Source organism: Lissotriton helveticus, chromosome 3_1 (genome assembly GCF_964261635.1).
Source record: "Lissotriton helveticus chromosome 3_1, aLisHel1.1, whole genome shotgun sequence".
Lineage (NCBI taxonomy): Eukaryota > Metazoa > Chordata > Amphibia > Caudata > Salamandridae > Lissotriton > Lissotriton helveticus.
Window position 1 is genome coordinate 1953745167 of NC_136061.1, and position 26172 is coordinate 1953771338.

General features: G+C 46.5%; 1 protein-coding gene across 1 annotated transcript in view; it reads right to left on the bottom strand.

Annotated features, from left to right (window-relative positions):
* Positions 1-26172, bottom strand: part of AAGAB (alpha and gamma adaptin binding protein) — a 152095-nt gene that overhangs the window by 80027 nt on the left and 45896 nt on the right. Inside the window, exons 3-4 of the mRNA XM_078683050.1 lie at positions 11777-11873; positions 8804-8893 (exon numbers count right to left, since the gene is read on the bottom strand). Of these exons, the coding sequence (XP_078539176.1) occupies positions 8804-8893; positions 11777-11873 (187 nt within the window). The remainder of the gene's footprint in view (positions 1-8803; positions 8894-11776; positions 11874-26172) is intronic.

Genomic DNA, 26172 nt, shown 5'->3' on the forward strand with positions numbered 1-26172 from the left:
GCTTAGTGTTGTAACCGGCACAAGAATTCGAGGATGTTTGCGGGGACAGCAGATTGCCCATGAGGAGGCAGTAATATACATGATAGACCTTGAGAAGAGCATAAATGCCACAAGTGAGTGAAAGAGACATCGCAGCTTCCTGACAGGAATATATGACGGTATCCCGCATTTTTGTTCCCTGCAGGGAATCACAACGCGGTCGTTACAACGACCGCGTTCTGATTCCGCATACCATTACTCCGCAAGTCGGAACAATGACTTGCGGAGTTGGGGGGGGGGGGGGTGCTGGATGTTGGAATAGTATAATTTACTATTCCAACTCCAGTCTGTGCAGACACTAGGGAAGGTGTTAGATTTTTTTTTTGCAGAGTTTTATATAGCGCGAACTTGACCCGAACCGAATCAGGTATCAGAGCGCTTTACATAGCACCAGTTACGTTACATGAGGACACACTTTAATTTTTTAGGCACGGGGAGATTAAGTGATTTGCCCAGAATCACAGGTTTTTCGCGTCGTTACCGAGACTCGAGCCCAGATCCCCAGGTCCGAGGTCAAGCGCAAATTCAACACCTCCGTCCCCCCCCCCCCGCAAGTCGTTGTTCTGACTTGGGGAGTAATGGTATGCGGAATCACAACGCGGTCGTTGTAACAACGCGTTGTGATTCCCTGCGGGGAAAAAGTTTTGTGGTAAAAGTGGTTAAGCTCCTGACCGTGTTTTGACAAGAATGAAGACGCCTTATAACATGGAGATCGTTCCCCAAGTCTTTGCTTTCTCCTCAGTCTCATATGTCTGCCCCTCCTCAGGCTCCTAGGTCCACCTTTTCTGTCCTGTGGCACGCGTCTTGCATCTTTGGTCCTTCAGTCCTTTCATCTCAGTTCCTCGCGCCACTTCCCTGCGCTGCCTGCTCACCCTGGGCCTGGGATGAGTTCCTCCTTCCGGCTGGCTTCAGCTACTAATTGTGCATGGCTGACAAGTTTACCTGTCCTTGGCTCACAGGGACTTATTAACATCTTTTCCCTTCATGCTGGCAGTCAGTGTGCTGAGTAATGCATCTCCTGCTGAGTGTGGGCATGGGACGTATTGAAAGTGGTGTGCGTCTGAAGGGGCTGCTTGTGTTAGTGCAGAGATTCAAACTGCTTGGTTTGGTCCCACTTTCTCGCTTCAGTACTGGGCCCACGTGCACCAGGAGCCTCGTTTACCGCATGCGTGAGACCCTCTTTTCTTTATCATGTTCCTTTACTTGTAAGGCAATCCTTGATGGCAGACTATCATTGCAGCGTTTCTCTGTCCACATTATTTCATCCGTGAGTCTTGCATTAAACATTGAAACCTGTTTTCATAAGAGAAAACGGTCTTTTATCGAGATACCGTCACTTTTCAATTATATCTTCAGTATGTAATGCTGCGTTATCATATATAAATTCTCAAGGTACTGTATGAATGTTACATCCTCTGCCCGCATGGCCATTCCATTATTTTTACTGCGACTTGCACAACTAGATGAAGAATTCAATGAGAACTTCTGGTCTTCTTTACATAGATATTTGATCCAAACATTAAGTTCTTGTTTCACTAATGGATCCACAGGACATCCTGCTCTTTCCTGCAGGCAGTCTCTGCCCTCTCCCCAAGTCTGCATCATCTCGTACTTGCTGGAGGTGTAAAAACCAATCCCCGGCCCACTCCCTTCCTCTGATGCCACGTCACCTCGGTTTTCATTCTTCAAGGCAGCAGGATGGGTCAATGGGTCGGTCGGTATGCTGGGTCTGCTTGTCCGAGAGCATATTTTCTAGTGTCATAGTTTGCAAGTTTCAGGAGAGAGTGAGAGGGAGTGTGCTTTCTAGGATTAGAGGTGGTTGTCTGCTGGATGTAAGCATGTATGCAAGGGATACATGGTCTGCAGGGCGTAAGTCTGCCAAGCAGTGATGGGTGGGTGGTAATGTCTGGTAAATGTGTGTATCCGTGCAATTGTTTGTCTTGTTTCTGCAAGGGGCGTTTGCCTTTTCAGGTTTTGTTACTGTGCAGGAGCCGTTTACATGAAGTGTGTGTGTGTATGCATACACACAGGCAGAGTGTCTGAAGCATGAATGTGTGAATGTATCTCACAGTGCAGGGTGTCTCTGCAGGACAGTGTATCATGCTGGATAGTTGTGTGTGCATTTGTTGATTGATAGGTTTGTGTGTACAGTGTGTCTTCAATGTGTGTGGGTCATAAGGTGTTTGTCTGTACAGTGCGTCTGCAATGTGTGTGGGTCTATAAGGTTTCTGACGGGACTGAGTGTTGACTGTGTCTCAGAAAACGCATGCGGGGCACTACGGTACTTTTCTTGGACTCTATACTCAGTAGAGACTCTTATGAGCTAGAGTTAAAAAAGATTGTAAATTCTGCCACGTTCTTCACTTCACCAGCATCAGGCAATTGAAGCAAGAGAAAATAGGACAGAAAGATGAAAGAAGAGGAAACGATAGAAAGGCACAAAATGAGGAGGAGGACAGAGTAAGACAAGCATTAAAAATACAATAGGTCTCGCCTTTGATTAAGTTAAAGCCATTTACTTTGCTATACAATACCATTAGCAAAGCAAATGGCTTTAACTTAATCAAAGGCGAGACCTATTGCATTTTCAATGCTTGTTTTGACTGCAGTCTGCATTTAAAAAAAAAAAGGTTTTTATGCAGCCTTTAATATCAGGATGATGTCCATTATTGTGGCGCTTAGCTGAGAGGGCTAGAAGGAGAACGCCAAGGCGCCAATGACTTATCTGGACATCGCTCACGCTCTTGCTAATGAGTAAACCTGGCTCCCAAGCGCATTCCCTTCCCAGCTCAAAATCAGAATTGGGTCACCACACTGGGAGCAATGCGACAGGAAGACAGACAGGCTCGATGGGTCACCCCAGTGGGAGTGATGCGACCGGAAGACAAGCAGGCTCGAAGTGTCACCCCACTGGGAGTGATGTAACCGGGAGACAGGCATGTTCGATGGGTCACCCCACTGGGAGAGATGCGACTGGTAGACAGGCAGGCTCGATGGGTCACCCCACTGGGGTGACAGGACTGGAAGACCGTAGACTCGAGCACACTATAACCACTACGAGATTCAATGAGCTAGAGAAGAATGCAATTCTGTCCTGAGACTAATACACACAATTCTTTGAGATACATTTTCGTCTTTCTCAAATATGTCCCATAGTGCACCACTGTGAATGATTAGAAGCTGTTGGGCCACAAAAATATCAAAAGCATAAAACCAAGAAATCTGGCATAAGAATTCTGAAAATGCTGCTGTTTATTTATATTTTCTGCATCTGTCTGCTTTAAATAAGATGCGAAACACGAATGGCACTCCCATCCATGAGATGAAAATGTATGAGGAAGGAATTTCATTTTTAAAACCCATTACCCCACAGGGCACATTTTCCATCGGTAAGACTAAGTGTATAACAATGTTTAGTCCTTTTTATCTTATTATTTTTACCTTCAAAAACAGACCAATGATAGGTTTGCTTCAACCTTTTTACTTAGGAGGCCATAAATCTACCCATAATTCAGTTTTCATTAAAATCAAGCAAAGTAGCTTTTATTATTACTCAGACACACGATCCCAGCCAGAGGCACCGACATTAGATTGGTTGTACTAAGTCTGACTTGTGTATAAATGCAAATCATAGCGCAGTTTAGGAGAGTCCAACATGCCTGCAAGGGGCATCGGTGGTTATCAAGATGTTTTGAATGCATAGGCTGGTTTCTAGGAACGATGATGGGACGGTATATTATTCAGGACCAAAGTCCACGGTAGAAAAAGACACTAGGCTGGAAACAGATAAATACAACACAATGAAGCATATTAAAAGCATATCAAGCCGAACGGCTGAAGCACACTAGAGGGGTGTTCAGACTCGACCCTAGGAAGGTGTGCATTGCCAGTAGTAAGTGGAGCAATACACTCAATATTCTACAGTATTTGCCATAACCCTAACCTAAAGTTAACCATGCCAGGTGTATGTGTAAAGCAAGAGGCAATGAAGCATCAAACAGACCACCAAATATGTGCCAGTTCCTCACCTAAGATACGATCAAGGACAAGCAGCTATTCTTGCAGTCATTTCACCTAGGAATCGCCGCGTGTCATCTGATGTTAAAAGAAAAAACAAGGGAGACCGGCCGGGCTGGGGTTCCTGTGTGACACGGCATCGGGGCGGCTGCAGCTGCTTGAGAGAGGCTGGCAGGGCTGGGGCTTCTGTGAGTTGCGTACCCGCTTCTGTCAACTCTGGGTCCGTCGCGCGCGTTCGTGCACTGTTTAAAGTGAAAGCACGCGGTGTTTAAAGTGAAAGTATACCGCCATGCGCGCGTGCACATCTCTTGACGGAGCCAGAGTTGAAGGAAGCCGGCGTGTTTAACAAGATGGCAGCAGACTGTCCACTGTCCCACGGACATGCGCATGCTGTCTGCTTTCGACAGATGGAGGCAGCAGCCATCTTTGTCCATGCAGACGCTTGTAGGTAAGACCACAGGGAGAATTTATTCCAAAAGGTCCTCTCCATGTCGAGAGCAGCGCATGCGCTGCTTTCGCCAGGCGAGCCCTAAAAAGAGCTGTTACCACGTAATATCAAAAAGGTAAAGAAAAAAAAAATAAGCAAAACAAGCTGTTAGCAAAAAACTGTGAAGCAATCGAAGGAACAGTAACAACCTCTAAGGAACCAGAAATCAAAAAGAGGGGCAGCAAAAGGGAAAAGATGAACATTCAAAAGTAGTATAAAAAAATAAAGCTAAAACTATGCTTTAGGATAAAGTGTGACTATGGTGACAGATAACATGTGACTATGTCAGAATTCTAACTTTTCTGCCGTACCAATCTATGACACAGTTCAAGGGGCTAATGATATAGATTTTGCCTGCAGGTCACATTTTAATTACACGATTATGGTTAAGTGCACCTGTTGTGGGGATCAATGTGTTTTCATTTCACATTCTAATTCCAGCGAGAAAGCTCAGTAGGTTAATGCAACCAATAAACAGATTGTGAATAATTTGTAACAAGTTACAATAAGCACCTTTAAAAAGTGTGTTAATGTACCTCCTGCAACAATATGTGTGTAACCTGTACTTTTTATTTTCCAGTTTTAGCAAAATAGATCCCTCCCAGAATTGCAGTAGTATTATCGCTACACCAACCAAGCCCTGGGTTAAACACAAACCTATATTTACTCTCAAAATGCACCACTGTCGCATCCAAAAACACCTCAAGCAGTAAAAGGGAAACGTTTTTCTTGTTTTGTTCACATAAAACAATAATGTATTTGTTCTAGGATTCACACTAAGGAACCAGAAAGGGACGAGTAGATTTCATTAAAGGACAATTAAATGTAAGTAGTAATTTGCCGACAAGTAGATTTTGAGTAAAAAATTCACATTCCTACATTGCACATCCAGGTTTACACATAGGTTTTGCACACCTGCCTCAGGCTTCTCAACTGCTTGTGAAATGTTCTAAGGTTCGAAGTGAAATTAAGCGAGTCAAGTAAAGAACTTCAAAAGAAAGGAAGTTGACATAAAAAAGATGCTTCTGCCAATCCGGTTTCCTGAAGTACATGATTGTCAAGACCAAAAAGGTTCAAGGAAGGGAGAACATTGGTGTGAGTGTACTGGTGCAGCTGCCTGCTAAGCAAGATGGGACACTGCCACATAAGACCATAAAAGATACTCGGGCTCAAACAGGAAGCCAATAAAGCTTATTCCACAGAGAACTTGTGTGAATGAATGACCACCAATCTAGCAGCGGAGTATTAAATAATCTGAAGTGGGCCACCAGAGTTTTGGCAAGTCTCAAATACAGGGGAAACATTAGTGGCCAGGGCCCCAAGAATGTTAACTGTGTTACTGGGTGCACTAGGGCATGCTTTATGAATTGTCTGAGGTGAAAAGAAAAGGAAATAGAAGCTGCCTGAGACATCAACTCCAGCTCACTGCTGAGCTTGAAGCACAGGCTCTTTAATGTCTTCAGCGGTGTAGGGCATGGCCCACGGACGATCATCAGTAGGAAGGAGTCCATTGATCTGCTTTCCCTTATTTACAATAGTGCCAATCTTAGCACAGTTCAGTTTGAACCTATAACTTCCCAATTACTCGCAATCATTGCCCATGAAATGCTGAAATGTTGCAGACACTAGCCTCCCACCTCATAACCTGAAGAGTATTGGTTTGTAAAAGAAGAGGCCATCTGAACAGGTGACATTAGCCCGAGGCCCAACATGGATATTTCAAACATAAGGCAAAGATGTGTCTCTGAAGGCTCTATGCAGGCAAAGTAGTATTTGGCAGAGGTGAAAGATTATATTTAAATAAACGGACTTGGAGTAGGAAATCTATTCAGAATGCATTACCTCTACTGTCTACGTCTTGTAGTCTGGAGCAACGTATCTTATAGGGCTGTATGTGACTTAATAGAAAAAACGACTTCATGTAATACCATTGCTGAGAAGCCATTTCACCTAAACTGCTTAATGGAATTTTGCAGGGTGACGAGCATTTATAATTCCATAGAAACCAATTCATAGAATGTCTTTTTCAAAATTGGCTTTTGCATGCTTATTTTCAAGGCGTAAGTACAATGTTGGAGGTCTCACTTCCAGAAACATTTTTGGCAGAAGGATTTATTTCAGCACGCTGCTTCAGGATACACTTTTTTGTATTTAAATATTTTACTTAGTAAAACACTTATTTCGGATGCTTTTAATTCTCTTACTACTCATCAGCCAAAAACACCATCCATCCTGACCTCCTCACAGCCCCTAAAAAGATCCATAGGTCCATTCATCCTTCATAAAAACCATTTATCACACCTAAACTCCACCCATCCCTGAACCTAAACATCCTTTCTAGCCTTAAACTCTACCCACCCCAAAACCATAAAACCCCCTCACCATACATCAACTCCATCCATCGGTGAACTCTGAAAACCCTTTTTACCCCTAGACTCCACCCATCCCTGAACCTTAAAAACTCGTACTACCCTAAACTCCACCCAGGCCTGAGACCTAAGAAAAAACCTTTATATGTTAAACCTCATCCATTTCTGAACCCTTAAACTCCCTCACCATCCCTAAACTCCACCCACCACTGACCCCTAAACACCCCTCACCCCCCCTACACTCTGCCCATTCCTGATGCCTTGAAACCGCTTGCCAACTTAAACTCCACCCATTCCTGAAGGTTAAATATTTCTGCCCATAAATTCCACCCATCCCAGACCACTAAAATCCCTTATCAGCCGTAAACTCACCCATCCGAGAACCCTACAAAACCATCAATAGCACATTCTCCACTCACCTGTGAGCCCTAAAAACCACTTATTCTCCTAAATTCAATCAGTTCCTGATACCTAAGAAATCCTCCCCAACCCTGAACTGAATCCATTCTTGAACACCAAAAACCCCTTTCTACATCTGAACTACACCCATTAAGGACTACTAAAATCTCTCAGCACCCTTAAACATCATCCATCCCTTATCCCAAAAACCACTCACTAGCACTAAATTCTACCCAAGTTTAATATGATTTTGAATTGTTCCTTGAAATCCTCTTTTCTTTTAATGTTTGCATTTCCTTAAAATTATCCTATAATTGGTTTTCCATTATTTACCTTCCTCCAATGTGGTTTCTCATTTTTCCCCCCATTAACTTACATACACAACATATCCAAGCCGCACCCACATCACATCACACCTCAAGAAGCTTCATTGGCTCCTCATTCACAAGTACAGCCAATTCAAACTTCTCATGCACATATACAAAGCCCTACACAACACAGGATCAGAATACCTGAACAGCCACATACACTTTCACCAACACATCATACACCTATGCAGTGTCTCACTCTGACTTGCACTCATTCTCCACATCCGCAATTGCAAAACTGGAGGCTGCTCAATTCCTACTTCGCACCCAAGACATGGACATCCTCCCTCAACACATCAGAGCCTCCTACTTACTTCTTGAGTTCTGCAAGAAGCTGAGGACCTGGCACTTCATATAAGCACCTTGGAGACCTCATACCTAACACTTGCCCAAGCGCCTGGATAAACTGTTGGGTATTCAGGACATCAAATGCCACTGATAGATCAATACCACCGCCATCTGGAGAGATTTGAAAGCTCATCAAAAATCAAAACTGAAATTAATTAAAAGCCAGTATGTACATTATCTAACCGTCCAAGGACTCCAAGAAGGAGCAAATCTGACTCCCCACACAGTCTTCAAACAGTTTCATGCAGCTGAGAGGGGAAATGGGGCAATAGTTGCAAAGGCTAGTGTCCACACCGTGCTTTAAAAAAATCAGTAGTCCAATGGCTTCTTTAAGGGGCAAGAGGACTGATCTACTCTAAAGTGAGTGAATGAGAACGTCAGAAAGGGGTTAACGCTGGTCAAGCCGACTTGTCTGAGGTGAAAAAGCAAAGAATCCAGAAGCGAATCGAACTATCAATTGACCACAGCCCAAGTTGAGGTTTAAAGTCAAAGGGAATGAAAGAGATCACCAACAGAACAAAAGAATCTGCTGTAGTAATACAGGGGAGATTAATCTACTTTACATTTGACCTCGTTAATAGGAGCTTCAGTTTTGAAAGGGTCAATCAGGCATGTCTTGAGCGAGTCATTTGAAGAACATATGTAGTAGTATTATTGAATCACTGATATTTTCCTGTAGACATAACATGCTACCTACAAATTCCCCTAACTGATTTTGACAAGAAAGGCACGCATACAACAGACTGATTAATAAACAACAAATTAGAGCAACTCACCATCTTCATCAGGAACCTCCTCTGGGTTGAGCTCTACTAATTCAAAGCCATGTCTGATGCACCATTCCTGAGCTTTTTGTCTGCTCACTCCTGCCAAAAAAAGACAAGAACTTTTAGAAAAAGAAACAGAATAATTACTTCTACAAGGCACGTTTACATTGTTAATAAGTTTGTCTTTCTTTAACTAAAATAACATTTTTTAAGACAAACTTATTTAAAAAAGTGTGCCTTTCTTTAAAAAAACGAAATTGTTCTTTTTTTTCCTTTTCCATATGCATGTTTTATTTCTCAAAAAAGAAGTTGGTATGTATTTCATGCAGCATCCATGACTTCACAATGTTATTTATTTCGTTTTCCCACAGCGCTAATCCTTTTAAAGGCATTCAACACATGTTTAATACAAGAAAAAGCAAAGGTTCATCATGGACATAGCAAAAACCAAGAATGACCTATTGTCATAAATGGAAGCCAATCGGTTAAGTAAACCGGTGCAGGAAACTAAAGTTAACCAGGAAACTTGTGAAAACAAAGCCCAAACAAGTTACATGTGATTGTTAAATGATCATGTACATGACTAGACAAAAGCATATGTGAGGCAGCTTACTCAAAGAGCTAAACAGAAACGAAACGCTACAGATCGGCAGTGTTATGACGTCAACAGAAGTGTTTACACAGCAAGCAGTATAGGTAAGGGAAGAAGGCAAAGAAGCATGGCCTTATCGGTAGAGCGACCTATAAAAGGAATGGATATTTAGGTGTACTTACACCAAAAAAGTCAGAAAAAGCAGTGTAAGCACAGAGGGAAGGTTAGGAATACAAAATATTTTAAGACAAAAAAAAAATTCACAGGGCATTATTTATAGTTTGGGGGAGCAGGAGGAATACCTTAATCTAGCAGTCCTAACGGCACACAAAAACCTTTGTCCCCAAAATCTATAATCCAAGGAGCATGTGAGCTACAGTTGGTGGAGAAAATGTGCTCCGAAGATTGTAACCACTGACCTAGTGGTCCATCTAGGACACATGGCTGGACCACAGTAATGGTCGTCGTGCCCTATTGAGGGAGAAGCTACCGTCCGTGGTCGAAGACATTTTTAAATGCCCCCCATATACACTGAAAAAAGCTCCTTGCGCATTGGAACTATTTACTCTTTGTTTAGAGAAAAACTCCTGCTTTGGGAGTTTGTTTTCTCTAAAAATCAATTTGCAGAGTGGGCGCTTTAAACATGGCGCCGGCTCTGTAAACATCATGACGTGAAGGGAGTTGCACCGACACAGCAGAAAGATCCCTCAGGCAGGTGAGGAGGTCTAGAACAAGCATTTGCAATGCAATAGGTCTCGATTTTACGTGAGGTAGAGCTATTGACATTGTAAATGATAGTGCCTTTTATTTTCGTTAAAAGGCATATTCATTTACAATGCCAATAGCTTAGTTGCGTAATTGCGAGACCTATTGCATTGCAAATGCTTGTTTAATTACTCTCAGGTTTGTTGTCTCTACCAAGGATGTTAGACTGAGGAGGGAACAAAAGGATCACTTCACTGCACACAATCAAGCCATTCCTCCCGAAATAAGTTCTGCGCTACCTTCCAAGCCTTCATCCCATTCCCTAAGACATACATGAGGTAACTCTTTGTTCACCTGCATTTAAGATGCCCTGGGGACATCAGCGGCACCACACTGCATGCTGCAGGGTCTATAATTCCCAGTCAAGCTAAATGTGAGTACTTCACCCGAACCCTAAGCCGGGTTGATGGGCTTCCACGTCAGCATATGCTGAGCTCAAAGAATACTGTTGTATTGTATTGCAGAATACGTATAGCACTTTATATCTGCAAAGCCATCCACGACAACAGAACAAAATAACAATAACATGTTTTTATTATAGTAGCCGATGTTACTGTTATCCTGTATATGGGACTCGCTATACCAACCATGAAAGGACAGATACAGAGTCTACCATGCTGGGGTACAAGCTTACAACTCGGCCAGAATACACATTTTTTCTCAGTCACGAGTGTTCAGCTCACTGAGCCACACTGCCAACCTATACCATACACGACCTTTAACTTATTGGGCCACATTCACTTACATTTTAATGCATCTCAGCGCAGCAACCAAATGGAGAGAGGTAAATAACGCTGTATCTACTAAGGTTTGACGCTGTTTTTCTGATCACCCAGCCTGAGGATAAGTGAAAGCGTGCCATGTACACGCTGTGTTCACGCGGGACAGGAGATGTGCATGCTTACTGAGTGCACATCTCCTGTCCCCCTTCAGAGATGGAGCCAGAGAGGAGACGCCATGCGGGTGCACATCGCCTGTCGTGCGCGCACATGGTTTGTCTTGCTTCGTGCACCAAACCCACAACAATAGTCTCGCCAAGGCGAAGCAGCGCATGCGCTGCGTTCACTAGAAGAGACCTAAAGAAGACGCCATGTGCATGCACATCGCCTGTCCGTGCGCGCACATGGTTTGTCTCCCTTCATGCACCAAACCCACAACAACAGTTTCGCCAAGGCGAAGCAGAGCATGCGCTGCGTTCGCTACGCGAGACCTAAAAAAGGAGGCAGTCATTCGCTAGGGAAGCAGAGAATATCCTTTGCTTACCTGGTAGGACTGAGGGTCGCCAGCCAAAGGTTAATGAGGCCCATGGATTTTATGCCTGCCTGACAACCAGGGAAATATCCCCACAAACAATACAAATTAAAAAAAAATATTTAATACCAACAACAAACAAATATGGGACGAACATTTTAATAACAAATGGATTCAAAATTTACTGTGGAAATCTTTTAAAGTACCATGTAGGAACAAATTACTAATGTGATAAAGTAACCTATAAGCCAGTGAAGGTGGACTTAAATGTGCTCATGCTCAGAGTGTTTGAGGAAAAATGCCACTCATTCACCCTAATGAAATAAACATACTCTGAAGGGGGCACCAGTTATAGATCTATGAGAAAATCATACCATTCTCGCATGTTCTGTCGCAGACCAGGATCAGGACGTCCGGTAACCAATCTTCGGTCAGCGGAAGCCAGGAGGAGACACTGTCCAGACCACATTTCTGGAGAGGGGATGGAAAGAAATAAAGGTTAGGTAGCTAGGATGCGTGCTTGGATGCCTGTGTGCGCCTGTGTATGGTGAATAACATGGAGGCCTGTGGATTCCAGTTGGTAAGTACAGTGCCTGGAGGCTAGGAGAGATAAGGACGTAACCCCCAGACAGGAGATGTGTATTGCTGACATTATTAAGGGCTGGAATGGGAGCACAGACGAAAGGAAAGGGAGCATGGCATCCTCTGTGCACATTAAAGGTCTCTTTGTTTCCTGGAGAGTTACTGGTCAGTGGGGCCTGGACTTCTTTTTCAGGGAGATGGCGAGACTGATAACATTGGCACTGTGGACAGGGGAACCTTGATAGAGAGAAAGGCTTAGGCCTTTGAACTTTATGAAGCACATTTCAGTGGAAGCTGACAACTAGATGTGGTCTCAGGTCGCTCCCTTGGCCGGTGTTGTGGGTCAATCAGAACTGGAGCCTCTGAACAGGGATAGCGTATGCAAATACTTTGCATGAAATCTTAACACAGCTTCCACAGCTCTTCTGCAAAGGGACCAAGAAAACACAGCCTCATGACTTGGATGACCTGCTGACGAAGAACATCTTGTTTTGGTAGTGTCCCTGATCCCATAAAATAAACCTATATGGTAACTGGGTGTTCCTTCTATCCAAGGGGGCAGGAGCTGTCTAGGAATTGTCATTTGTTCATTTTGTGGCACAGTCAGTGACCCTTGTTACCTTTTGATCATTTCCCATTTTCCGAAAGAGAAGATTCCAATTTGAGTAAGATGCCACCCCCTTTGAGTTGTCGACATGTGATCAGTGGTTTGCAACCACCATTGCAGTTGCAAAGCATTCTTACAATCCATTGTAATGCCCAAATAGGAGGAGGGCAATCTCATTTACAATTTGTTACAACTCCCATTTACAAGCCGGAAAGTCTTTTCTGACTCGTCCCGCAAAGCTAGATTTTGATTTCGTGATTCTCAGGCTTTGCAACTGCAAATGTTTTGTACACGAGTCCCTCGGTTATTGCGAAAAGGTTTGTTAAAATTCAAGTTTACATCAGCATTTTAATTTATCAGGTCGTGTGTGTCTGTCTGTCCGTTCCAGTCAGAAATGTTTGTGCACTAATGGGTACTGTTTTTTTTTTTGCTGAATGATTTTCGTTTGCGAAAGCCGACTAGTTAACAGAATACAAATTGAATCCCTGCTATAAATATGTTCCGGTTCTATTTAATCTCAAACTTCATCTCTCTGCAGAGGCCTGGAGTAAATCAATTAGAGAACACTAACTTGCAGCCAGAAGTTCCACCTTTTTTTCTAATGGGGAGATCTGAAGTGACAACACAAGGAAACCAATAAATAATTCCATATTTAGGTAAAGTTAGAAAAGAGCAGCTTTTCCAGGTTCAGCATGAATTATTATTCCTGTTAGCATCATTCTATAATAAGGACATATAGCATTATATGATAATGGTGTTTTAAACAGGCCCAACATTGGTTCAGCCATCTTGGAACATCACCAAACAGTGTTGTTTATGTATGAACAATGATACTTCGATTTTAAATTGCTTTCTCCTGAATTTCCTTTTTCTTTTCACTCACGTTGCACATGAGCACTTTTTCTGCACTTTCCATTTGCACAACCCGACTAGGGTCAAATGCTATATTGATTGCAAGTATTCTATAAGGATTATATATAAAAAGATTTTTTTTTAAATTCAGTTGTTTTTTTACCTCTCTCTCTGGTATATTCCTTAAGAGTGCTTTATTCCTCTATTTCAGGTCACATTTTTCTCATTTGATGGATCTTTCGAGTCTTTTGCCTCTTTGGGTAGTTTAAAGAGTTACGTCAGGACCAATTGTTGTACTTACTGCATTGTTCCAAGGTCCTTTGACGCTTTCTGGGAGTACCCCATTCGTTTAAAATAGGTACAAAATAACACAAGCAGTTTGTGGGTCAGTAATAAATAAATAAGTCGAGTCTGTGGGTGGAAACAACACGAGTAGGGAAAGAACGCAGCTGGCAAAGCAACACGGAGGGAGGAAGGGGAAATAACAAGGGGGCGGGTAGAAAACATACCTAGGTGCATGGTGAGGTGAATATAGAGGGTGCTGGTGGGGGGAGGGGCAAAACAGAGGCCACAGTGAGGGAAACAAATTGAGAGAGAGCAACTTGGATGGGGGGTGTAAGTGAACAAATAATAAAGGGTGAACCATGGAGTCAAAGTGAACAGGCACGCGACTCGTAGAGCAAAGCTGTATAGAAGTGAAAGCATAACCAACTGCAACCTGAAGGACAAAGCTGTGCAAAATTATATTTTTTCAGTGTTATGAAAAGAAATGTAGGGAGAAGCCAGCCCTCCTATCCTTCCAAAGCGGACAAAAGGAGCTCCATTTTATTTGGTCATAGAGACCTATGAATCGCTCCCAAGGATTGACAGCAAGCTCTGAGCAACGTGCTATTAACATAACGTACAACTGTCAGCTAAGCATCGGAAAAGCTGTTGCAATTTTAGTGGCCATTTCAAAGAGAAACGTGTTGTCTGTAAATGACAGTGTGATACCTCACCAGTGTTTCAAAAAGCGCCAAAGTCTACATTCCACAGCCTTACCATTATCCTGCTGATTTGGCTTGCCTCATTTGCTACACTTGTTTTTTGCGTGATGCTTGAAATTTTCACAATCCCTTCGACTTCAGAGATGTAACATTAATGGCAGCACCCTCACTCTGAAAACTGTTCAAGCGCCACTGGAAGCAGCAGGGCTAGGGCTTGGAGCTATGACAGGACCGCTCAGAGCAGTGTGTATGGGTAGCAGAAATATATGAAATTTGAAAGGCACAAGCACAATCCCAGCATTTCATCCTTCTGAGGGCGATAAAAGGAAACGCTATTTAAGTTGCTAGCATCATACATTTTATTTGCTACCAAACCCTAGAACAGCCTGCAAGGTCTGCACAAAAGTCTATTAAAGTAACCTATAGTTAAGTATCAGCTAGGCACTAAAAACAAGTCTACCTCCCTCCACTAGGTATCATAATTCGTACACACACATTGAAACAGCTCGTGGTGGATGCATTCTTGCCACAGGCTCCTTCAGTAGCAAGATCCTGCACGGCTTACACGCTCTTTCCTAACAGGTCACACACTCCAACCCGGCCTCTCATCCTTCCCAAGCCAATAAAAAGGTGCTTCATTTAGGTTGCTAATAGCAGACTTTTGAAGCGCTACTAAACCGTAGAACTGATGGTGGATGTGGCATAATCTGTCTACACACATTGAGGAAACCCCCATGGTGGCTGCACCTTCTTTCATTTATCCAGAATTACGTTCTATTCAGGGCTCACAAGCACTTTCTCAACTGGTCAGAAGGACTAACCCGCCATTTCATCCTTCCTGGCCCAATCAAAAAGGAGTTCCATTTATGTTGCTAACAACACTTTTCTGAAACTCTACAAGCCCCGGGGCTAGATCAGTAAGGTCTGCACAGGAGACATATGTTATATGTTGAGGTTTATTTTAGAGTTTAAAGGGGGCTTCAAAAGGTCGAACCCTGCGTGAAATCCCTCAGCTCTCATTTAATATTTCTGTAATTTTAGCTGTTCTGTGTGTGGTTCTTGGATTTAGCGGTCAATCGGGAAAGAAGCAACAGGGCTTGCAGCTAAGAAAGGGCACATGAAAGCGCAGTGTATATGTTGCACAAATGTGTGAATTGTAAAAGGGCATAGGTTCTGACCTGGCTTCTCATCCTTCCAAGGCAGATTAAAATGAGCTCCCTTTAGGATGCTATTCAGAGTAGTTGGGATGGCCGGACAGTCCCAGCTACAAAATGGAATAGACAAGCAGTAACAACCCCGCGGGCAAGTTACAGCAACAGTGGGGGTAAACGGGGCAGGACACAAGTCCTATAAAAAGAAGCGAGGGGGACTGACAATATGCAAATGACCCCATGACGTCACGTGCTCAACGTGTCTCGGTGTCTGACAATTACATCCGGACACGTTTAGTTTATTTCTGTGGGGCCCGGCTTTTTGGCAGGGGGGACAGCGTCCACCTTGTGAAAAGAGTGAGGAGACGCCGTCAACCCGCGTGTACCCCCGACTCAAGCCCTGCTGGCAACCACACCAGTGGCAAGCAGCAACAAAGAAGGTGGCAATAACAAAAAAAAAACACTGGTGCAAGCAACAAACTTGTAGGCTAGTGGCAAGGGCAATGAGAATATTTTAGTTGTAATATGAACATTAAGCAACGAAAATAAACACTAATTGCGAGGAGAAAAGATATGCTGTCTCTCACCAGCAATCTTGCAAACAAAAAACACAACATGCTTTTGCAATAAAACATTGCATTCATTGCCAACTGGGGTATAGGGTAAACAAAACGAGGCAGAGGGAGTATCAGACGGGGAGTGGAAGGTGGGTGGGGTGGTGTGTGGGGAGGGGTGTAGAAGAGAGGAGAGGATGTGCCGTAACAGCCAGAGCTGCCGACTTTGGAACTGGAGAACTGTGTTGGACTCAGGGCGTCCACTCAACACCCTGTGATTCTGGGCAAATCAATCTCCCTGTGCGCCTACAAAAAAAAGAATGTGTCGTTGTGTAATGTAATGTGCTCATGTAAAAGCACTCCAATACCTTTGGGTCAATTTCGAGCAGTATACAACAGTAAAAATAAAAAATAACAATAAAACAATATATTTCCAGCGCTCATCATTTATGTGATTAGGGAGAGATCGCTGTGCGAGGTTAAGGGGTGGGCACTGCTGTTACATGTCATATGTCATGATGTTATCTGGGTCAAAGTCGTTACCCATGATATAGGACATACACTTTAAACCAAATAAGTAACAACTATGTAGAAGTAACATTTTCCTCCATGTATGCATGCACTGCAACACGTCCCTTGACACAGACAACCTGCTACTGCTTATGTTACAGGGTAAAATACCTCACATTGTAGCGATTAGACTGTGAGCTAAAAAGTAATAGGTTGTAATCAGAGAGTTAAATCATCCCACGTAGATCCTGGTATGCAGGAAAACTCTGGGGAAAATATAACATTTAGCTGGGCAGTACGAAAAAAGGGCATGCGCATTTAAACAATGTATTATCCAGTCCATCTTCCAGGTGAATATATGACGTTACAACGAATTCCGCTGCAACGCATGCCTTTACCACGCACGTGTTACAACGGAATTCGTTTACCACGCATAACATTTACCACAATTACTAGCGTGGTGACGTCATATGTCGTTAAGAGAAAGCAGAAGTTTATTTTCCGTTTTCTCTTAAACAACGCTGATACCCGACGTGACTTCAGGTGAGTTTCTTTTTTTGGGGGGGGGGGGGGGAGACCCCCCCCAAGCCCCCCTTTTTTTATTTTTTTCCTTTACCACATATACCTTTACTACAAACCTCGTAGTAAAGGTATGTGTGGTAAAGGCTTTCGTGTTAACCACGCATGCGTTGTACTGCATGCGTGGTTAACGACTTTGTTGTAAAGGCTTCGTTGTAATGGCCGTTTCCCCTTCCAGGTCTGCAATTTGTTTGTAGTTTACACTTCAGTAGCCCTGATGTGCGTGCCTGGGCATGTTCTGAAAGCATAAGTTCTACGAATGCAGATCTGGGCTCAGCATGCTCAAGTCGTCACACAGCAGCCCTTTCCAGTGACTGTATGGTTACTATGAGACGCACATGGGCCAACCAGTCCTAGCAGGGGTTGCTCAAGCCTCACCTAACCGACGCATGTAAAGCCACAACTTACCCTATGACTGAGGAGAGTGGGGATGTTGGCCGTCCACCTCCAGAGCCATAATTGCTGCTACAGGTATTACACTTCTAAGCACTAGGACAGAGACAAGAGCCATTCGATCTTGAAGAGTTGGCACCCGTCTGCTGTAGTGGTGTTGAACAGTACACAGGGAAGCAAAGAAACACTGCATAGTCATGCTTCTATGTCTATGGCATAGTCACCCTACTATGTTAGTTTGGGATACACAAACCAAATACATACTGATCTAAGTAAACTTTCTGCTAATTAATGGGTGGAGGGGGGAGACGTACAATACCAAAGCCAATCTTTGCTACACCTCACTGGAGAGGTAACGCTCCATCCAGCTCACACATTAAACTCTGAAAACTGTGTTTTCATAGGATTTAAGTGCTGTTTTTTAAAATCACGCATGGAGGGCTTTGAAGTTAGAAGCCATTTAGAATGTTAACTGCTAATTAGGGGCATAACAATTGTTATAGAAGGATTTAGTTTATTAAACTAGCTCATACGGGGGGCGTGGCCAAGAGCGTCAAGATGGCCTTAGGAGTGCTCCAGACCCCTCCGTCATCCCCTCCGTCATCCCCTCTGCAATCGCTTGCCATCGGGACCCTGGTGACCCACAAATCGTCAGCCTGCTTACTTGTGAGTCCGGAGGGTTCCGCTGAAGTGCTGCCTGGCGGTCCTGAGTGTGAAGGGCGACTTCCTACCCTCGTGCCTACCTTGCGGCCTTTTCAAGATGGTGGCCTTCACTGCGTTTGTCAGATCCCTGCCCTGCCTTGGGCCTGACTAGTCTGCCTGGAGGGTGCTGGGGCTGCCGACCTACCTGGGCCGCCCGGCGGGATCGTGGGTCTGCCTTCCCGCTGCTGACTGCCGCTTGGCTCCGGCGCGGCAGTGACTTGGGAGGCCGCCTGCCCTGCTCCAGTGAGCTCCCCCTGCCTATGGGAGTCCGGGGCCTGCCTGGGCCCGATCTCAGGCCCGAGGAGTGTTGAGGCTGCCGACCTTCCGATGCTGCCAGGCAGGACCGTAGGCCCGTATCCCTGCTCATGACTGCTGTCCGTTTGCGCTGCTGGAGTGGTTTGGGGAGGTCGCCTGCCCGGCTCCGGTGCGCTCCCCCGGCCAGTGGGGAGCCCAGAGGTCTGTCCGACGGTCGGTCGGGCAGTGGAGAGCTACTATCTGTGGGCCCTATTGGAGGCCCTGCGGCGCTGCGCGGCTGGGAGCTGCGTCTGTAGAACTGCCTCCGGCTGCCGACCCGTCACGGAGATTCCCAAAGGGTTTGCTCCGCAGTGGTGTGGTGTCTACGGGTTCCACACACAGCTGCAGTGAGGGGGTGGATGCCTGTGGTGCCTCCCCGCGGGGGTGCTTGCCTGTTGGCGGGTGAGAGAGTGTTGGCCATCGATCGGGTGCGGGGAGGTGGTGCCCCCCCATTGATGTCCTGTGCCTGACATGCACGGACCGTTTCACCACCTTGGAGGCAGGCGCAACTGGGGAAACCGCGGAACAGGAGCCACCGCCCTCAGCGGAGTGGTCTACTATCCTGCAAACCATCCACGCCTCGCAAAGCTCGGTGGAGGGCAAGATCGCGGAAGTGTGCGTGGACATGACTCTTATCCGGCAAGACCTCCGAAACGCCAACGCCCGGATCAAGAAAACTGAAACCCGTATCTCCACTGTGGAAGACGATGTACAGCAACTCAAGGGGCAGGTGGCCCGCCTTCAGTCCCAAACTCAGGAGCTGCACCACCGGGCAGAAGACACAGAGAACAGGTACCGACGCAATAATCTTCGCCTGGTGAGCTTCCCGGAGGGGGCGGAGCAGGGCCGCACGGCAGACTTTCTGGAGAAATGGCTCAGATCATGGGTCCCTGAGGGCTCCCTCTTTCCTTGGTTCGCGATTGAGCGGGCCCATTGGTCCTTGACTCCTAAACCTCCTCCAGGTGCAGCCCCCCAACCAATCATAATGCAGATCATTAACTTCAAAGACCGGGACACCATCCTGTCAGAGGCCCGCAAACAGCAGCAGCTCCTACACGAAAATCGCACTATCATGATTTTTCCGGACTACACACGCAAGGTCCAGAGTCAGCGCCGCTCCTTCAACGACGTTAAACAAAAGCTGAGGGCGCTCAATATGCAATACCGGCTCCTCTTCCTGGCACGCCTGCGAGTGCTATTCCTCAACAAGAGGCGGGGGGAGGGAGGCTGGGGGCGGACCTGCTCGCCTCACGCTCTCCGGCTCTAATGTAACCGCTCCCGCAGGTGCCGTGGACGGAGGCGAACCCGCTCGAACTCCCCACCGGGTCGCCCCTTCAACCGATACTGCTCTCTGACGATCCTTCAAATGGAGACGCTCAGGATCATCTGACCACTTGGCCCATGGAGGTGCTTCGACTCGACCCTCCTTGCATGTTCTTCCGGACACAGATCTCTCAAGCAGTCCGATGCTTTTGACAGAACCTGCTTGAACTCACCTCTGCCTGCCGGGCCTGGCTCTGCGGTCGGAGGGTGTGCCTGATCTTACCACATTCTTTTCCTTCCCGATGGGCTCATTTATGTGCATCCTAAAATGAGGAGGGGTCCTCAACGTTTTCCCATTCCGAAGCGTTTTAGTTTGGTTGTTCACTCTCTGGTTTATTGTTAGGGCGACAGATGCTTCCGTTCCTGAAATGTAAGGTGGGGAGTGAGGGGGTGGGACCGTTGTCCCGAGTTTTTTCCTCAATTTTGTGTTTCTTGTTTTTTAGTTCTACCACACCAGCATTCACGAAGCACCCGGACATACACCCGACAAGACAGACAGACCGACCGGACCTCCCCTTTCAGACTTGTAGTCCCACAACCATCCCAAACACCATGTCCGATGCACCATTAATAAACACCCCCCTGCGCGTCATGTCCTGAAAGGTTAATGGCCTCCTGGACCGCTTTAAAAGTATGGCTGCCCTCAGATATGCGCAGCGCCCAGGGGCGGACATCTTACTCCTACAAGAAACCCACCTTATGGGTAACGATTACCCCTTCTTAACGCGGTACGGCTATGATAGGGTGTGGCACTCTGTGTTTAGAAGGGTTTCTCGAGGGGTGGGGATCCTGGTGAAACGCTCCCAGGGCACATTCGTGGCCATCAGTGGCATACTAAACGACAACCTGCTTAACTAGGTGTCCCTTTATTCTCCTAGCTAAGTCTGTTGACCTCCTGGCGTCTCTGCCCCCTGGTCCCACATTCCTTGTGGTCGACTTTAACGCGGTCTCTTCACCCGACCTCAACACGACAGGCCCTCCATCCCATGGTAGAATTGCACAAGCCAAACAGCTACGGTCTTGTTCCGAATCACGGGGGTTATGCGACGCCTGGCGACTATGGCACCCTCACTCTAAACAATTCACACACACCTCAGAGGCACACCACACACAGGCACGCATTGACGCCAGCTTCATTCCTTCGACGGATTGTCTTTTGATTCAGGACGTCTCGCTTCTCCCGAGATTTATCTCTTACCACTCGCCAGTGATGATCCGTACAGGTCCCCCTCCCGCCTCTGTCCGGCAAACATGGAGGTTAAAGGCCTGGATACTTCAAGACGAAGATTTCAGGAAGGTGGTGAAACGGTAACTAAAACAATACTTTCTCTCTAATGAGGGGTCCATGTCCTCCCCGGGCACCCTTTGGGAGGCGGGCAAGGCCACGATTAGGGGGGTCGCCAAGGGCCAACTCAAGCTCCAGCGACAAACCCAACTGGAACAGATTACCTCACGGGAGGCAAAGGCCCTGCACCTTGAACGGGCCTCGGCCAGATCCCCAGATGCTTCCGAGACGAGACTCCTGACCCTACTCCGGTCAGAGATCAAGCAGCTGTCGCTGGACGCGGCCAAACTCATTTGGCGCTCCTCCGTGGATGGGGCGACAAGAATGGCTTGTTCCTTCACCGCCTGGCTACGTACCCAAGGGCGAACCATATAATCCCTGAAATAGCGGCACCAGATGGGTCACTGTGCTGTGCCCCAATGGAGATGGCGCAGGCCTTTGCCGCCTACTACTGCAGACTATACGAGGCCCGAGACCCAACCCTGTCCCTTACGGACCTGATGGACATGGAGGGTGGCCGCCTTCCGTGTGTGGATGGCGCCGCCCAAGCCGATCTGGACCGTCCTATATGCCGTGAGGAAATTGGAGAAGCAATCGCTCTTATTTCATCCGGCAAGACACCGGGCCCAGATGGCCTTCCTCAAAGAATATTATGCTCACTACCGAGATGTCCTCATCCCCCACCTAGATGCACTATTTCGAGAAGCTGTGGAGAAAGGTTCCTTCCCTCAAGAAAAGGACATAGCCACTATTGTGGTCCTTCCGAAGTCCCAGCCCCTCTCACCACAGTGCACAGATTACAGCCCCATCTCCCTTAAACACTGAGGTCAAACTGTTCGCCACCCTCCTTGCCCAGCGACTCAAACCCCATCTGTCTACGTTGGCCCACCCCGATCAATGTGGGTTCATGCCCCCTCGCGGCACCCGACACTGTCTTCGCAGACTGCACTCCGCCTTGGCCCATCGCCACCTCCTCACCCCACACCTTGCGCTTCTGCTGGTAGACTTTGAGAAGGCCTTTGACTCGGTGGACTGGGGCTTCCTTCAGGATGTTCTTGACATGATAGGACTTGGTCCTGGCTTTCGGGCCATGGTCATGGTTCTGTACGCCCTCCCGAGGGCTCGTGTTCTAGTGAACGGAATCCTGTCGGAGCTCTTCTCGGTCTGCAGAGGGACGAGGCAGGGTGGTCCCCTTTCCCCCCTGCTTTTTGCCTTAGTGATGGAGCCCATGGCGTCCTTGATGCAGACTTGTGATCGGATGCGGGGATGGGAATGGCCCAGCGCCGAACCGGATAAAATTGCCCTCTACGCAGACGACGTCCTCATCTACTTGGCAGATCCTGCCCGGTCTGGCCCCCATTGTCTTCGTATCTTGCAGTCCTTCAAACAGGCCTCAGGCCTCCGTTTGAATCCCAACAAATCGGTCCTGGTTTCCCTTCACCTCTCCCGAGAATGCTTCGACTGGCAATCCGAAATACCTCTACGTCGTCAATCATTCAAGTACCTGGGGATCTAGGTGACCTTCCTGCCAGAGATCAGCTGGGCCCTCAAGGTCACTCCACTGGTGAGGCGGGCCAAGGCGAACCTCCAGCGGTGGCAGTCATTGCTCCTCAATCCCATGGGGAGGGTGGCCCTTTTTAAGATGATGGTGCTTTCCTGCTTCCTTTACATGCTTCAGAACACTCTCAAGTGCTTTACCAGGGCCTGGTTCCGTGAGCTCGATGGCTTGGCCGACAGGTTCTTATGGGGGAAGGGTAGGTCCAGGCTGGCACTCAGTACTTGTAGGATCCCTCGTGCTACGGGGATTGGGGGATGACACACCTTTATCTATATTATTTAGTCACGCGACTTCTTTCCATACATGACTGGTTCAACGGGGGTGGTCCAATCCGGCCTATAGGCTCGAGCTGGGGGAGCTGGGCTTCGCCAGAATCCAATCCTTTCTATATGGTACCCGATTCCTTCCCGTCTTCTGGAGGTGACGAGCTTGGTGTTACTTGCCTGTTGGGCAGCACTGCGGCATACCAACTGGACACACACTGACCCACTGTAAGCCCCTGTGGCACGGACCTGGCTCAAAAAAGTGACCGGGCTTCGGGGCTTTAAAGCTTGGGACTTCATAGTTATCACGCAGCTCGGAGACGTTTGGGTGGGGGGATCATATGCGCTCCTTCGAAGATCTCCAGACCAGGTACTCGCTGCACCACTCACAATTCTTTCGCTACCTCCAGCTACAGCATGCCCCACGCTCACACCTCACAACACGTACGCGGTTGCCAGATCATAGCCTGCCTGAGGCCCAGATCATGTTTGGGGATCTGGGGAAAGGTGGCATTTCCCGCATTTACTGTGCACTGATTAACAACACTCCGACTTCTTTGGACCGACTGCGGGCAAAATGGGAGGACTGGGTGGGCCCCTTGGAAGAAGAAGACTAGTGGGATGCCCTTATGGCCCCCAGAACGGTCACCGCCTTCACTAGGCTGCGCTTGGTGCAGCTCTATTACCTACATGCCGCATATCTCACCCCTGTACGCCTTCATCACGCGGGGCTTAGTCCGTTCTCAGCCTGTACCAGGTGTAGCCATGACTACGCTGACTTCCTTCACATGGTTTGGGCCTGCCCCGTCCTGGCGGGATTTTGGAAGGGCATCGAAGAAGAACTTTCCGAGGTTCTAGTGTGGGGGATTCCACACGACCCCAAGCATAAGATCCTGGGCATCACTGATGGGCTGGACAGGTCACGCAATGAAAAACTGTTCTTCACTACAGCTATGGTGGTAGCTAAAAGAGACATTGCGGCCTCCTGGAAATGCCCTGCACCCCCAAGTGTGGGGCGTTGGCGGAGTGGAGTGGATTGGTGCACCACACAGGAGAAAGTTATGTACGTGGCACGTGGTTGCACTAAGAAATACCGCAGAATTGGGGGGGGGGTCTAATCATGAAGGGACTGACTGTTTACATCTCATTTTTGCTTTATTAATGTCTGTACATTGGGTAACGAGAACCTGTGAATTTAATCCTCGATTATAGAAATACAGTGCTGATTGGCTGGTGCATTTCTTCTGTAAACTGAAAAAAAATTTGTTTATAAGAAAAAAAAACTAGCTCATAAGCTGAAAATACACCCATGTGATTGGAATTGTTTTCAATATGTGTTTCATGATAGTTAAAACGTCTTCATTTTACAAGAAGGGCATGAGGCTGTGGCTGGGGGGACGGCAAGGGAAGATTAAGTGTACTACTTGAAAAATGATGTACTATATAGAGCAATGAAGCCGAAAAAAGGTGCAGCGAAGGAGTCATCTTTTTTAATTTGATCCAATTGAAAATCAAAATGTGGCCCAGAGTGCTGTCAGGCGCAAACAGAACAATGGCAACACTGAAAAAAACAAGCACCGACCGGAAGCTCACAATAAACAGTGCGTGTACCACGACGGGAAGGAGAGCGTTGTGGAGGCAAGCAATAAAAGGTGCAGGACAAATTCAACGACAACAAAAATAGTGCACCGAACAAAGCATAACTAAACCAAAGAGTACAGGGACATGTAACAGGGCCAGTAGCCATGAAAGTGAAAAACACACCAAATGCGGAACAAATGGCAGCGTTTCACCAATGGAAAAAAGGAATTTCAAAAAGGCACACAAAAGAACCAATAAAAAGTAATTGGCATGATGAAAGCCCTTGGAGTGAATACAGCAGGTCTCAAAGACAGCGCTTGTGCTCTGCCAAGGCTCAACCCAAAAACATATAGGGTGCAGGATAGGAATACCCTCCCAATAGGCCGGGGGGTGAAAAGAAGTGCAACACATGTAAGTTGCCAACTCGCTTTATTCAGTCTGATCTCCACAGCTCCCTGCAGCAACTACCGATTCCCCCACATTCCATGTTCCACGCAGGAAATTCAGAGAACCCACAAGCAGACAACTCCAGAACCAAACACCCCCCCCTTCCTTCATAAGGCAAAAGAAAATATAACAATGATGAACAAAACAGATGGAGAAAACAGAAATAAAAACAGTGACCTACCGCAAAAAGGAAGAAAACAATACAGAATAATGCATGACGAAATCCTGGAACCTGGCAAGGGCAACTCTCATCCAGGGAGTGTGATCCAAATGGACACTCATCTTCCCACTAACATACACAGCATTGGAACCCGGTACCATGGAGATAGAATACTTATTCCACGTATTTCCATTCTCCAACACCACCACATGGTCTTTCACCTCCTTTACTCTTACAGGTGCTGAGAACAGAGAAGCCCCCTTGCAAATAAAGCCTGGTTTCTTGGCCCTCACCCAATTTCCATCTCAAACAGTGGAAGCTCTGACACAATTGGTTCCATACTATGATTGTACCGCTGCTCTGATATCAGCCACTCTACCCAACTTACACTGATCTACCTCCTTCCTGGACATACAGTCCTGGTTTAACTTGGCAGCAGTAACTCTTCCCCTGAGTAGGGTGAAAGGAGACATGCCAGTACTGATGTGAGGAGTGGTCCTTACCACCCATAACATGTCAGCAATCACCACCCTCCAGTGCAACCCATTAACCCAGGCTAACTGCAACTGGTCCTTGATGATGTGGTTCATACGCTCAACAAGACCACTGCTTTCGGGATGGTAGAGAGAAGTGTGCTTGATGCCATGTTCCCTGTGAAAATTCTGCATTTCCATGGGCACCTAATGAGTGCCATTGTCAGTCACAAGTTCCTTTAGGAAACCCCTCACGAAGAAACACCTCCTTGAAGAAATTGATGATAGTTGTAGAATTGACACTGTCCACAAACTTTATCTCAGGCCATTTGTACATGTAGTCTACCAAAACCAAAGCATATATAGGAGAATTCCCAGTGACCTCAAAAGGTCCAGCTACATCAAAAGCCAGTTTGCACCAAGGCAAGTTCTTCACAGCAATGGGACCGATAAAAGAGTGATATGTTCCC